The sequence below is a fragment of the Pelophylax lessonae genome, assembly GCF_965119305.1.
Source record: "Pelophylax lessonae genome assembly, chromosome: 12".
In the NCBI taxonomy this organism is placed as follows: domain Eukaryota; kingdom Metazoa; phylum Chordata; class Amphibia; order Anura; family Ranidae; genus Pelophylax; species Pelophylax lessonae.
Genome location: NC_138779.1, coordinates 89720816 through 89733576, shown reverse-complemented (window position 1 = coordinate 89733576; position 12761 = coordinate 89720816). Strand labels below are relative to the sequence as shown.

Sequence of the window (12761 nt, the reverse complement as noted above, 5' to 3'; positions counted from 1 at the left end):
TTCTGGCAGAATACATTCACATTATAATGCTCACATTATCAAAACATGAAGCGTTTGTGTTGCATTGCTGCGCTTTAAAAATGAAGCTTTATGTAGAGTTTGGAAGGACTTGAAGCATTTCAACTCCTTTCATTCAAGTCTAAGGGAACGCACCATAAATGCACCGGCATGCATTTGCGATGCGTTAGGCCTTGTTGACAACAGCCAAAAAAAATAGGCATCTCAGGTGCATTGTTAAACGCGCCTTTAAACGCTCATCAAAAGCGCATAGGGCATATGGAAATAATTTTTATTGCGCCTTTTACCGCGCATTAAATGCATGTCAAAATAGCTATGTGAATACAACCTGAAACAAATATTTTTAGTGACAGAACCATCCAAATTACCTGCTTGTAGCCTTGAAGGCTGTTAACTGTCCTGGTAAATTTCCCCACATGGCTATCATTGTGGGTTCCCGGTCCCAAGTCTGCTAGATGTGCAGTGGGACTATGAATCTGGGAATTGCTCTGTGACGTAGGCTGTGCCCGAGAAGCCTCCTTTACATGTTGGGCTGCCCCTCCAGGGACGTTTTCTTCTCTTCTGTCATTTCCCACAGAGCTCTGGGGTGGCTGAGCAAAAGGTTTCTTCAGATTCTGAAGAAGATGACCAGAGTCAGAGAACAGAATACTGTGACGAGAACAGCTTAGGCACAAAAACCCCTGGCTATCACATCTGGTCTACTCAACTGTCATTGTGCCTCTATAGCCCAGCTCACCTTGTCTCTGTATTACAAATAAGACCTAGATTTCCAGCCTAGAGCAAACCAACAACACTGCAGATGAATTCATAAAATATTAAACACCCCACAGCGCATAATACAAACAGTCATGAGAAAAAAAAAAAAAAAAAAACCAGCGAAAGGCTCCGCATTAATGTGTAATTCTACCCCGAGTACAAGAACAGTACAGTTTCACAAACATTTTCTTGCTTATTCGTAGGCCTTTTTTCCCCTTTCTATTTCCGCACTTGTGTCCTGAAAAAATAATATGGGTGTTCTACCAACAGATACTCTGTGGCAATAACCCATGACCATACTTCGCTTACATACAGTAGTAATGCATGACTTGTCTTAACTGACACAGATCAGCAGAAAGGGCAAAACCAGAACCGCTCCAGTGATAAAGGTAATCCCAACCATCAAAAATAAGGTGCAGCAAGGATCCGCAGTCCAGGCAACTATAATGTATAGAGAGAAATAGCCGCACTCCAACTTGAAGGTGAGAAATATAAAATCGGTTTTATTCGTATCCAAAAGATAAAATCAATTCAAATTGTATCCATAATATAGTCAGAGACAAGAGATGAACGCATAGTAGTTGACGCGTTTCACGGATAAACGTCCGCTTAGTCATAACCAAACGTCCGCTTAGTCGTAACTAACTGATGTCAAGTGTGTATACATTTTGACAGTTACTGAAGCCATAAGAAATATGAAGGAGATTGAATACAATACTAATTGTAAACAGAGACTCAGAACTATACAGTCAGGTCCATAAATATTGGGACATCGACACAAGACTAATCTTTTTGGCTCTATACACCACCACAATGGATTTGAAATTAAACAATGTGTGCTTTAACTGCAGACTTTCAGCTTTAATTTGAGGGTATTTACATCCAAATCATTTGAACAGTGTAGGGATTACAACAGTTTGTATATGTGCCTCACACTTTTTAAGGGACCAAAAGTAATGGGACAGATTAAAAATCAAACTTTCACTTAATACTTGGTTGCAAATTCTTTGCAGTCAATTACAGCCTGAAGTCTGGAATGCATATCACCAGACGCTGGGTTTCATCCCTGGTGATGCTCTGCCAGGCCTCTACTGCAACTGTCTTCAATTCCTGCTTGTTCTTGGGGCATTTTCCTCTTCAGTTTTGTCTTCAGCAAGTGAAATGCATGCTCAAATCGGATTCAGGTCAGGTGATTGACTTGGCCATTGCATAACATTCCACTTCTTTCCCTTAAACTCTTTGGTTGCTTTCGCAGTATGCTTCAGGTCATTGTCCATCTGCACTGAAGTGCCGTCCAATGAGTTCTGAAGCATTTGGCTGAATATGAGCAGATAATATTGTCCGAAACACTTCAGAATTCATCCTGCTGCTTTTGTCAGCAGTTACATCAATAAATACAAGAGAACCAGTTCCATTGGCAGCCATACATGCCCACGCCATGACACTACCACCACCATGCTTCACTGATGAGGTGGTATTGCTTTGGATCATGAGCAGTTCCTTTCCTTCTCCATACTCTTCTGTTTCCATCACTCTGGTACAAGTTGATCTTGGTCTCATCTGTCCATAGGATGTTGTTCCAGAACTGTTAAGGCTTTTTTGGATGTTTAGCAAACTCTAATCTGGCCTTCCTGTTTGAGGCTCACCAATGGTTTACATCTTCTGGTGAACCCTCTGTATTCACTCTGGTGAAGTCTTCTCTTGATTGTGGACTTTGACACGCATACACCTACCTCCTGGAGAGTGTTCTTGATCTGGCCAACTGTTGTGAAGGGTGTTTTCTTCACCAGGGAAAGAATTGTTCGGTCATCCACCACAGTTTTCCGTGTTCTTCTGGGTCTTTTGGTGTTGCTCAGCTCACCGGTGCGTTTTCTTTTTAAGGATGTTCCAAACAGTTGATTTGGCAACACCTAATGTTTCTGCTATCTCTCTGATGGGTTTATTTTGTTTTTTTTTAGCCTAATGATGGCTTGCTTCACTGATAGTGACAGCTCTTTGGATCTCATATTGAGAGTTGACAGCAACAGATTCCAAATGCAAATAGCACACTTGAACTCTGGACCTTTTATCTGCTCCTTGTAAATAGGACAATGAGGGAATAACACACACCTGGCCATGGAACAGCTGAGCAGCCAATTGTCCCATTACTTTTGGTCCCTTAAAAAGTGGTAGGCACATATACAAACTGTTTTAATTCCTACACCTTTCACCTGATTTGGATGTAAATACCCTCAAATTAAAGCTGAAAGTCTGCAGTTAAAGCACACCTCGTTTGTTTCATTTCAAATCCATTGTGGTGGTGTATAGAGCCAAAAAGATTAGACATGTGTCAATGTCCCAATATTTATGGACCTGACTATATCTTAATGCAATCTTTAAAGCAGATGTTTAGCAATAATTTTTCAACCCTACAGCTTTATTAACCTAACTTACCTGTAACAAAGGTCATACAAGCAACTGAATCTTGTAGAAATCTTCCCTTTCGGGATGCCCCGTCCTCTTCCTGTGCTTAACCTTTCAGCACTGTAGGAGTAATAGCTGAATTAAAATAAAAAATCCTTACAGGCCTTCCCCCTCCTCTCCCATTAAGAAATTCTCTCATTGCTTTTTACTGCCTATAACACAATCTGTAAATGGGGGAGAGTATTCTGGGACTAATCAGATTCCCTCCCATTCACAGATGGTGTTACAGACAGTAAAAGCAATGAATGAAATTCTCAATGGATGAGAGAAGGAGAGGGCAGGTCAGCATCAGGAACTTTCCATTGCATTCAGGCCAGGGACCCAAAGCTAATTCCATCCCCCCCACACCGAAGGTTCAGAGACAGGAAGAGGACAGGCATTCCTGCAATGAAGATTTCTATAGGATCCAGCTGCTTGCGCAATTTGGGGCATACTTCCTTACAGGCAAGTTAGGCCAATAAGGAAGCATGGCTAAAAATAATTTTTAACTAAGCTTAACAAATAAAGATTCCTTGCATTTGTGTGCTTTTTCTTCACAATTTCAATAACTGGGCACTGAAAAAAGAAAATAAAAAAAACACATGGAGTATGCCGGTTCACACGAAAATATGACTTGTCAGGTGACTTGGTCAGCCTGGCAAGTCGTGCACCGTCGCGGTCCATTGAGTAGTACAGGACCGGTTCTAAAAGGAGCGACACAAGTCGCTCCGACTTAAAAAAGGGTCCTGTACTACTTCGGGACGACCTGGAGGCGACTTGCATTGACTTTCATTTTATGAAGTCTGTGCAAGTCACGCTGCACGCGACTTCACAGGTTGCCCCCTAAGTCGGAGCGACGTAGTGTGAACCGGCACTTCTCTGTGGCTGAAACATTACTACACCATCTCCCATATTACATTGCAGGCCTTGTCCTTTAACTGTCACCATGTGGGTACTCATTCTGACAGTTACAAAACCATTCATTAGCAATATGCAGATAAAAAAAATTAATCTGAATATTTCAAGAAAGGTGGAAACAAAAATGATATCCAGTGATTAGGAAAGTGAGCGTGTGTTTTTAAAGACAAAACACAACTGAAGTAAGAGGCTCTACAGAACATAACCAAAGCATATTGTGTCTGTTCAAGTATTACATTTAAAAGGATTTATTACAATAAAATCTGCATGCTATCTTCTGAGCTACTTCTCACTAATGAAGATCCTAGTCGACTGCAATCTTCCTTCCAATCTCCCATTTTTCCAATAAAACAACCTACTTACTACTACACATTTTGCTTGTCAGCTTCAAACCACAGTACAAACCAAAAGAAAGAAGAAGACCCAGCCTGTCAAAGGACTGCTTTGAGGCTTGTTATTGGGGCTTTGTAAGGTTTGTAAAAAACAAATATCAGCTAATGCCTCATACACATTAGTTTATCATTCAACCCAGTGGGCTGACCAAAAAAAAAAAAATTCCCAGTTTAGGTCGGAGCTGCTGTACTAACAATCCGATGTTCGTACCACGATCTCCCCTTCTGTGCTATAGCGTTCTGACAGGACGGCCCCCACGCCATAACACTCCTTTGACCTGGCTTCTGTTGGACCAGCGGCAGTATCCAGGGGCTGAATGTCGGCCAGTTTCTTTTGACCCAGCCGATGTCACCAAACATTCAGTCCCTGTGTACTAGGTTTAAGGATGTGAGAGAATGAGCAGGGACATTTTTTTGTTAAACTGGGAATGGGGTTTATTCAAATTGCTCACTTGAGTACAGCAGGTTTCCCCTATCATGCCCGTTTGAGGTTCTTTTTTTCAACCATTACACAAGTAAAACACCTTGTACTGGAGCCAGTAAAGAAAAAAAATAACTAATTACCTTTGCATAGGAAGGAAGAGAATGTTGATTTTGCGTGCTGGTACCTGGGTCTTTGAAACTTGGCATTCTCTTCAAGGCATCCTTCAGCTGTCTGAATTCTTCCATTTGAGCCTAGATGTAAGAGGTGATGAGAAATAATAAGTCTACATTTTATTTTAGTTGATATCTACATAGCATTTATGCTCATCTGATGGTCCCAACTTTACACACAAATACACTATTATATTATTATATACACACAGCAAACTAAAGTATCAACAAAAACAGCAGCAAGTCCTCCAACGTGCAGTCTACGTTTTATCCCTCCTCTTATGTTAGCCTTCTGTTACTATCCATGATGTTAATGGGTCGGTTTTGACCCGTGTCTTAAATCAGCCATAAAATACCCTCGGAACAATTATTTATCATCCAATTTGTTTCTTACCTCTTGGTTACCTTGTTAGGCTTCATTATCCTTGAAAAGATTGGTTTTAATATCCTTGGTGTGACCCCTAGACCGTTCTTTTGATAGCATACCTCTCATTTTCAAATTTAAAAAATGGTAAAATAAAGTCAGCAACTCTGAAATGTATTGGTCCTAGGTTTCTTTACTTTATTTAGAGAAGCAGACAAGCAGGAAAAGAGATAGGCCCCTCCCTAACTACAGCTCACAGGGTTGAGAGGGGATTGGCTGTCACTGTTACTAAGCAGAGAGAGTGTTTATGATTTCAGTTTTGGCACTTATTAGTGTCCTAAAATCCTATATTATAACTGGGTCAGAATTGACCCTAACACCATGAACGTCTTAATTTTCACCACAGTATTTTATAATTTAGTGAAAAGGATTATTTTTCTATTACATTGTTTAAATAGAGGTTCCTGACAAAGTAAATAGAGGTTCCTGACAAAGTAAAAAAATCTTGATGCAATAAACAAATTTATGTGATACTTAAGACATTCAAAACCTGAAAACGGGTCGGTTCTGACCCTAACATAAGAGGGTTTAGCATCCCAGAAATTGGCTTTTGGTGTTGTCTCACCCCATAACTATCACCTTATCTCCTCCTTTCTATCTTTGGGGTTAACTGCAATAAAATTAGCCCTAGTATAGAATCAGCAAGGGATTTCCTGACAAAACCTGACCTATGCCCATGCATAAATGGACCAGATTCTTGCTGCTCCAGTTTTAATAAATTACCCCTTTAATATGCTGACACCAGCATCATGAGTGCAGCTTGTATAAATTGTTTATTTTCATAGTAAATTTTATATATATATATATATATATATATATATATATATATATATATATATATATATAATATAAATATAAAGAGAGAGCGAAAGAGAGAGCGAGAGAGAGAACGAAAGAGAGAGAACACGAAAGAAAGAGAGCGAGAGAAAAAAGAAAGAGCGAGAGAAAAAAGAAAGAGAGCGAGAGAAAAAAGAAAGAGCGAGAGAAAAAAGAAAGAGCGAGAGAAAAAAGAGAGCGAGAGAAAAAAGAAAGAGAGCGAGAGAAAAAAGAAAGAGCGAGAGAAAAAAGAAAGAGAGCGAGAGAAAAAAGAAAGAGAGCGAGAGAAAAAGAGCGAAAGAAAGAGAGAGAAAAAGAGCGAAAGAAAGAGAGAGAAAAAGAGCGAAAGAAAGAAAGAAAGAAAGAAAGAAAGAAAGAAAGAAAGAAAGAAAGAAAGAAAGAAAACGAGAGAGAGCGAGAGAGAGCGAGAGAGAGAGAAAGAGAGAGCGCGCGAGAAAGAGCGCGCGAGAGCGAGAGAGAGCGCGAGAAAGAGAGCGCGAGAAAGAGAGAGAGCGCGAGAAAGAGAGAGAGCGCGAGAAAGAGAGAGAGCGCGAGAAAGAGAGAGAGCGCGAGAAAGAGAGAGAGAGAGAGAGAGAGCGCGAGAAAGAGAGAGAGCGCGAGAAAGAGAGAGAGCGCGAGAAAGAGAGAGAGCGCGAGAAAGAGAGAGAGCGCGAGAAAGAGAGAGAGCGCGAGAAAGAGAGAGAGCGCGAGAAAGAGAGAGAGCGCGAGAAAGAGAGAGAGAAAGAGCGAGAGCGCGAGAAAGAGAGAGAGAAAGAGCGAGAGCGCGCGAGAGAGCGCGAGAAAGAGAGAGAGCGCGAGAAAGAGAGAGAGCGCGAGAAAGAGAGAGACACACAATATTGTCAAAAGTATTGGGACACCTGCCTTTTGCATGCACATGAACTTTAATGACATCTCCGTAAGGTTCAATATTGAATTGGCCCACCCTTTGCAACTGTAACCGCTTCAACTCTTCTGAAAAGGTGGTCCACAAGGTTTAACAGTGTCTATGGGAATGTTTGACCATTCTACCAGAAGCACATTTGGAAGGTCAGGCACTGATGTGGATGAGAAGGCCTGACTTGCTGTCTTCACTCTAAGTCTTCCCAAAGGTGTTCTATCAGGTTGAGGTCAGGACTCGGTGCAGGTCAGTCAAGTTATTCTACCCCAAACTCTCAAATCCAAGTCGTTATGGACCTTGCTTTGTGCACTGGTGCGCAATCATGTTGGAACAGGAAGTAGCCATCTCCAAACTGTTCCCACAAAGTTGGGAGCATAAAATTATCAAAAATATCTTGGTTTGCTGGCGCCTTCAGATTTACCTTCACTGGAACTAAGTGGCCAAGCCCAACCCCTGAAAAACAACCCCACACCATAATCCCCCCTCCACCAATTGATTTGGACCAGTGCACAAAGCAAGGTCCATAAAGACATGGACGAGCGAATTTGGGGTGGAGGAACTTGACTGGCCTGCAAAGAGTCCTAACCTCAACCTGATAGAACATCTTTGGGATAAATTATAAAGGATTCAGTGAGCCAGGCCTTCTTGTCCAATATCAGTGCCTGACCTCACAATTGCGCCTCGACAAATGGTCAAACATTCCCACAGACACTCCTAAACCTTGTAGCCAGGCTTCCCAGAAGAGTTGAAGCTGTTATAGCTGCAATCCAAATCATTTCCATTCAACCTACATTAACTAGTCTATTAGAAACAAACATGCAGATCTGTTTTTCCTATATGTCCTTGTCTATGACCCGATGGAAGGTTTCTTGGCCTTTCACAGTCTAATTTCTGTACAAAACCAACCATTGTCATTTGTACTACACAATCTTCATACTGCAAGCCTCTGCACCCTACCACCCCTGTCTGATTATCCTGTATGTTTGAGCCAAGTCATAACTGTCACCATTAACTAAACTTCTCTAAATTCTCTGCTTTTATAAATACGCCTATGCCAAAAGCAGCCGATCTGCAAGCGAGTACAGATTTCTTTTCTTGTGCTTTATGAATAAATGATGAACTAATAAGCAAAGAAATAGGGCTCAATTGTATTAAAGTATTTTGTCAAAACACAACAGGGAGGGCTTGAAGTCAAATCAGGGTTATAGAACAGGCAGGATAAACGGTTCTAGATTTCAGCCATACCAGGGGCCTATAGTGTCCAGGTTTATCAGACTTTATTCATTATTTCACAACTCGATGACAGATTTTCACCAACACAAACACTCATCCTGTTTTCCCTTTATTGCAAACCTTACAAACATCAGCTTGATGTAAATCTTACTAGTGTGGTAACTATACTTTGTTTCTATGTACTGGTTGCAATTCTTTATGTATATGGAAGCAGTCATTTTTGCTCATTCTACAGACTTTGCTTCCAGCTTTGTAGTGCTGCGCAGTACTCCTGAACTTCCGTTCCACCCGAAGACAAGTTAGCCATTCAGTGAAAACAATGCACTACCCATGTGGCTGGTCCAGTATGTTCTAACCAATTAAAGAATTCCAGGTATAGCTATATATTTCTAAATTACTACATGGCACCAGCTTGGACCAATGTAACAACCTATCTACCATATCTGGTCTACGTTCATCCAGTTCCCATGCTGAGCAGCCAGCCTGAAGCACTGTGGGCACTGGAGGCTGACCACTCAGAACAGACACCATTCAAAGAATGCTTTGCAAGCAAAGCCAACAGAATACTGGCATGTATAAAAAAGGGTATACACTCCAGAAATAAAAAGATTATTCTCCCACTCTACAAGACTCTGGTCCGGCCACATCTGGAGTATGCGGTCCAGTTCTGGGCACCGGTCCCCTGGAAGGATGTGCTGGAACTGGAGAGAGCCCAGAGAAGGGCAACAAAAATAATTAGGGGAATGGAGGGCATCGGCTATGAGGAAAGACTACAAGCATTGAACTTATTCTCTCTGGAGAAGAGACGCTTGAGGGGGGATATGATATCAATGTATAAATACTGTACTGGTGATGACCCCAGCATAAGGAACAAACTTTTCGGAGAAAGGGACTACAATAAGACACGTGGCCACTCTCTAATACTAGAGGAAAGGCGGTTTAACCTTAAAATATGTAAGGGGTTCTTTACTGTCAGAGCAGTAAGGATGTGGAATTCTCTTTCACAAGCAGTCGTATCAGCAGGGAGCATCGATAGTTTAAAAAATCTATTCGATGGGCACCTTAAAGAGCACAACATAAAGGGGTATACAATGTACGGTTAACAGCAAACACACACATCATAGGTCGAACTGGATGGACTGATGTCTTTTTAACCTCACAAACTATGTAACTATGTAATTTTCAGAATAAATGCAAAGCATTCTCTGATTGGACAAGGTGGAGAGCATGATGTCACTGCAAAGCTGGGCCAATGTAATTATGCAAAGGATATTAATACCTGGAATTCATGTTCAGCCAAGATGAAGCCTGCAGATCAGGAATTCTGAATGGACAATGCAAACTACAACAGACGGCTGTCAATGATCCAAGCTTTTAAGCCGGCCCATAAACGGCTCAAACTTCAGCCAGTTCAGCAGAAACATGTATGGGGGGGGGGGGGGGGGGGGGAACATGTATGGGCAGACTAAAAGGTACCCGAGTTAATCAAAAAATCGATCAACTTGGGTAGAACCAGCCTGTCCGATGTACATGCGTTTATTGCTAGCCGCTGTTATAGCTGCTAGCAATAATTACTGTGTTCTCCCAGCAGGGATGGCTTCCCCCGCTGGAGAATGCAATGCTCCCCCCCCCCCCCCCCCATCAACACTAACCCATGGTTGCAGCAAAGAAAAATCGCTCCATCAATGGCCAGCTTAATACGGTTTCACATGGCAATGCAGCGACAGCCACTCTTGAAAGGTTTGCAGTACACATTACCCACCTTGTAATGCATCCATTTGGCTATTCTTAGAGGTACTCCCCTGCTTCTGTATTTTACACACAGCGGTCTCCCTGCCAACAGATCTACCCGGGAGTAGATGTCTGAGGAATTAAGAGTTTTAAACATTCATTTGATGACTTTTGGCATATCTGTAATCATCGATTGAGAACTCGGTCCTTGCATTAGTAAGGTGGTTATAGTTCTATACTTTTTCTTCTAGTAAGCAACTCTGAAAATATTGAAACCAGCAACAACCAAACAATTAGAAAAATATAGGCTGCATTTGCTGACCTTCTGAAAAATGTGTTCAGTGCAGCTTTTCTTTTCGATGTATTTTAGCATGACTTTTGCTGTGAAGGCTTGTCATTACAAAAACATTCTAATAGCGCTGTCTGTCAAACTCCCCCACAGCTTATAAAGGATTACAGATCACTCCATTTCCTAGAAAGGGTTTATGATTACAGTGGGTCTATCTGTAAACCCCATTAACCAAGGCCAATTTAAAATAACTGGATGGAAAAGGTGTATGGGTATGCAAAGCAGGCGACCGTGTCTAATCCTCATTAAAAACACATTCATTGCTGGATTCTGGTCACGAAAAGCAACGACTTTTTTCTTCTTCTACAGTTTACTTGTTAACAAAAAATAGACCCACTGTGTCTTTCTGCAGGTGAGTGCACCTAATGCATATAAAATCAAAGAATTTCTGTAAATCAATTCTTTTCAGCCAGGCAGGTTTAAATGAATGCCTTGCTGTGTTTGCTGTAGTCTGATTTAAAAGGAAACTCCATGCTTTATGGTTTGGGATGCCTTAAGACATCCCAGAGAGTCTGAAATGTCCCCAAACAGGCAAGGATGGCAAGGTCGGAAACTAAAGAAAAGGCAAAAAAAAAAAAAAAATGACTACATTTCTATGTAAGAAGGTACAAAGATGTACAGAGAAACTTGTCACCAACTAAAATAGTAATGCCCCCAGAACAGTGTTTTTAGCCTTGTGCAGGTTCTGCATGTGGCCCCCTACATTCAACAAGTTAGGCCAGGTTCACATATGTGCAGCTGCAGGTTGCCAGCCTGGGGTCCGGTGCGTTTCTGTTCACCGCTTCAGGTGCGATTCAGGTTTGAATTTTTGCTTGAATTCTCACCTGAACCAGACCCAAAAACACACAGGACCCTTTTGGAAACCGCACCGCAGTCACCCTGGACATACGTGAACCGGCTCTGTTGAGAGCGGGCCACATTCGCATGACATGCGAATTGGATGCTTTTGAAAACTGCATCTAAAAATCGTACACATGTGAACCCAGCCTTATTATTTGGGATGTTCATCTCTTCTTGTTGAAACCGGTTTGTACTTTCCTACAGTACAGGACTGACGATTTACAGTATCTCACAAAATGTCTAAGCTGCTTCAAGTGAAAATGTCCAAATTGGGCCCAAAGTGTCAATATTTTGTGTGGCCACCATTATTTTCCAGCACTGCCTCAACCTTCCTGGGCATGGAGTTCGCCAGAGATTCACAAGTTTCCACTGGAGTCCTCTTCCACTCCTCTATGACATCACGGAGCTGGTGGATGTTAGAGACCTTACGCTCCTCCACCTTCCGTTTGAGGATGCCCCACAGATGCTCAATAGGGTTTAGGTTTGGAGACACGCTTGAGCAGTCAATCACCTTTACCCTCAGCTTCTTTAGCAAGGCAGTGGTCATCTTGGAGGCGTGTTTGGGGTTGTTCTGTTGCCCAGTCTCCGAAGGGAGGGGTTTAATGCTCTGCTTCAGTAAGTCACAATACATGTGGTCATTAATGGTTCCCTCAATGGACTGTAGCTCCCCAATGCTGGCAGCACTCATGTAGCCCCAGACCATGACACTCCACCACCATGCTTGACTATAGGGCAAGACACACTTGTCTTTGTACTCCTCATCTGGTTGCCGCCACACATGGTTGACCCCATCTGAACCAAATAAGTTTATCTTCGTCTCATCAGACCACAGGACATGGTTCCAGTAATCCATGTCCTTAGTCTGCTTGTCTTCAGCAAACTGTTTGCGGGCTTTGTGCAACAGAGGATTCCTTCTGGGACGACAGCCATGCAGACCAATTTGATGCAGCGTATGGTCTGAGAACTGACAGGCTGACCCCCCACCCCTTCAACCTCTGCAGCAATGCTGGCAGCACTCATATGTCTATTTCCCAAAGACAACCTCTGAAAAGGACGCCGAGCAGGTGCACTCAACTTCTGTGGTCGACCATGGCGAGGCCTGTTCCGAGTGGAACCTGGTCTGTTAAACTGCTGTATGGTATTGGACACCGTGCTGCAGCTCAGTTTCAGGGTCTTGGCAATCTTCTTATAGCCTAGGCCATTTTATGTAGAGCAACAATTCTTTTTTTCAGATCCTCAAAGAGTTCTTTGCCATGAGGTGCCATGTTGAACTTCCAGTGACTAGTATGAAAGAGAACACCAAAATTTAACACACTTCCTCCCCATTCACATGTGAGACCTTTTAAACAC

The 12761-nt window shown here is 42.2% G+C and overlaps 1 protein-coding gene across 5 annotated transcripts in view; it reads right to left on the bottom strand.

The window, feature by feature from the left end:
- Positions 1–12761, bottom strand: part of LOC309568544 (uncharacterized protein) — a 228678-nt gene that overhangs the window by 86600 nt on the left and 129317 nt on the right. For 3 of the 5 annotated variants that reach the window (XM_082274238.1, XM_082274239.1, XM_082274241.1), the window contains exons 7-8: positions 5091–5201; positions 387–632 (exon numbers count right to left, since the gene is read on the bottom strand). In XM_082274238.1, the coding sequence (XP_082130364.1) occupies positions 387–632; positions 5091–5201 (357 nt within the window). The remainder of the gene's footprint in view (positions 1–386; positions 633–5090; positions 5202–12761) is intronic. The other 2 variants (XM_082274240.1, XM_082274242.1) reach the window with 2 other exon arrangements.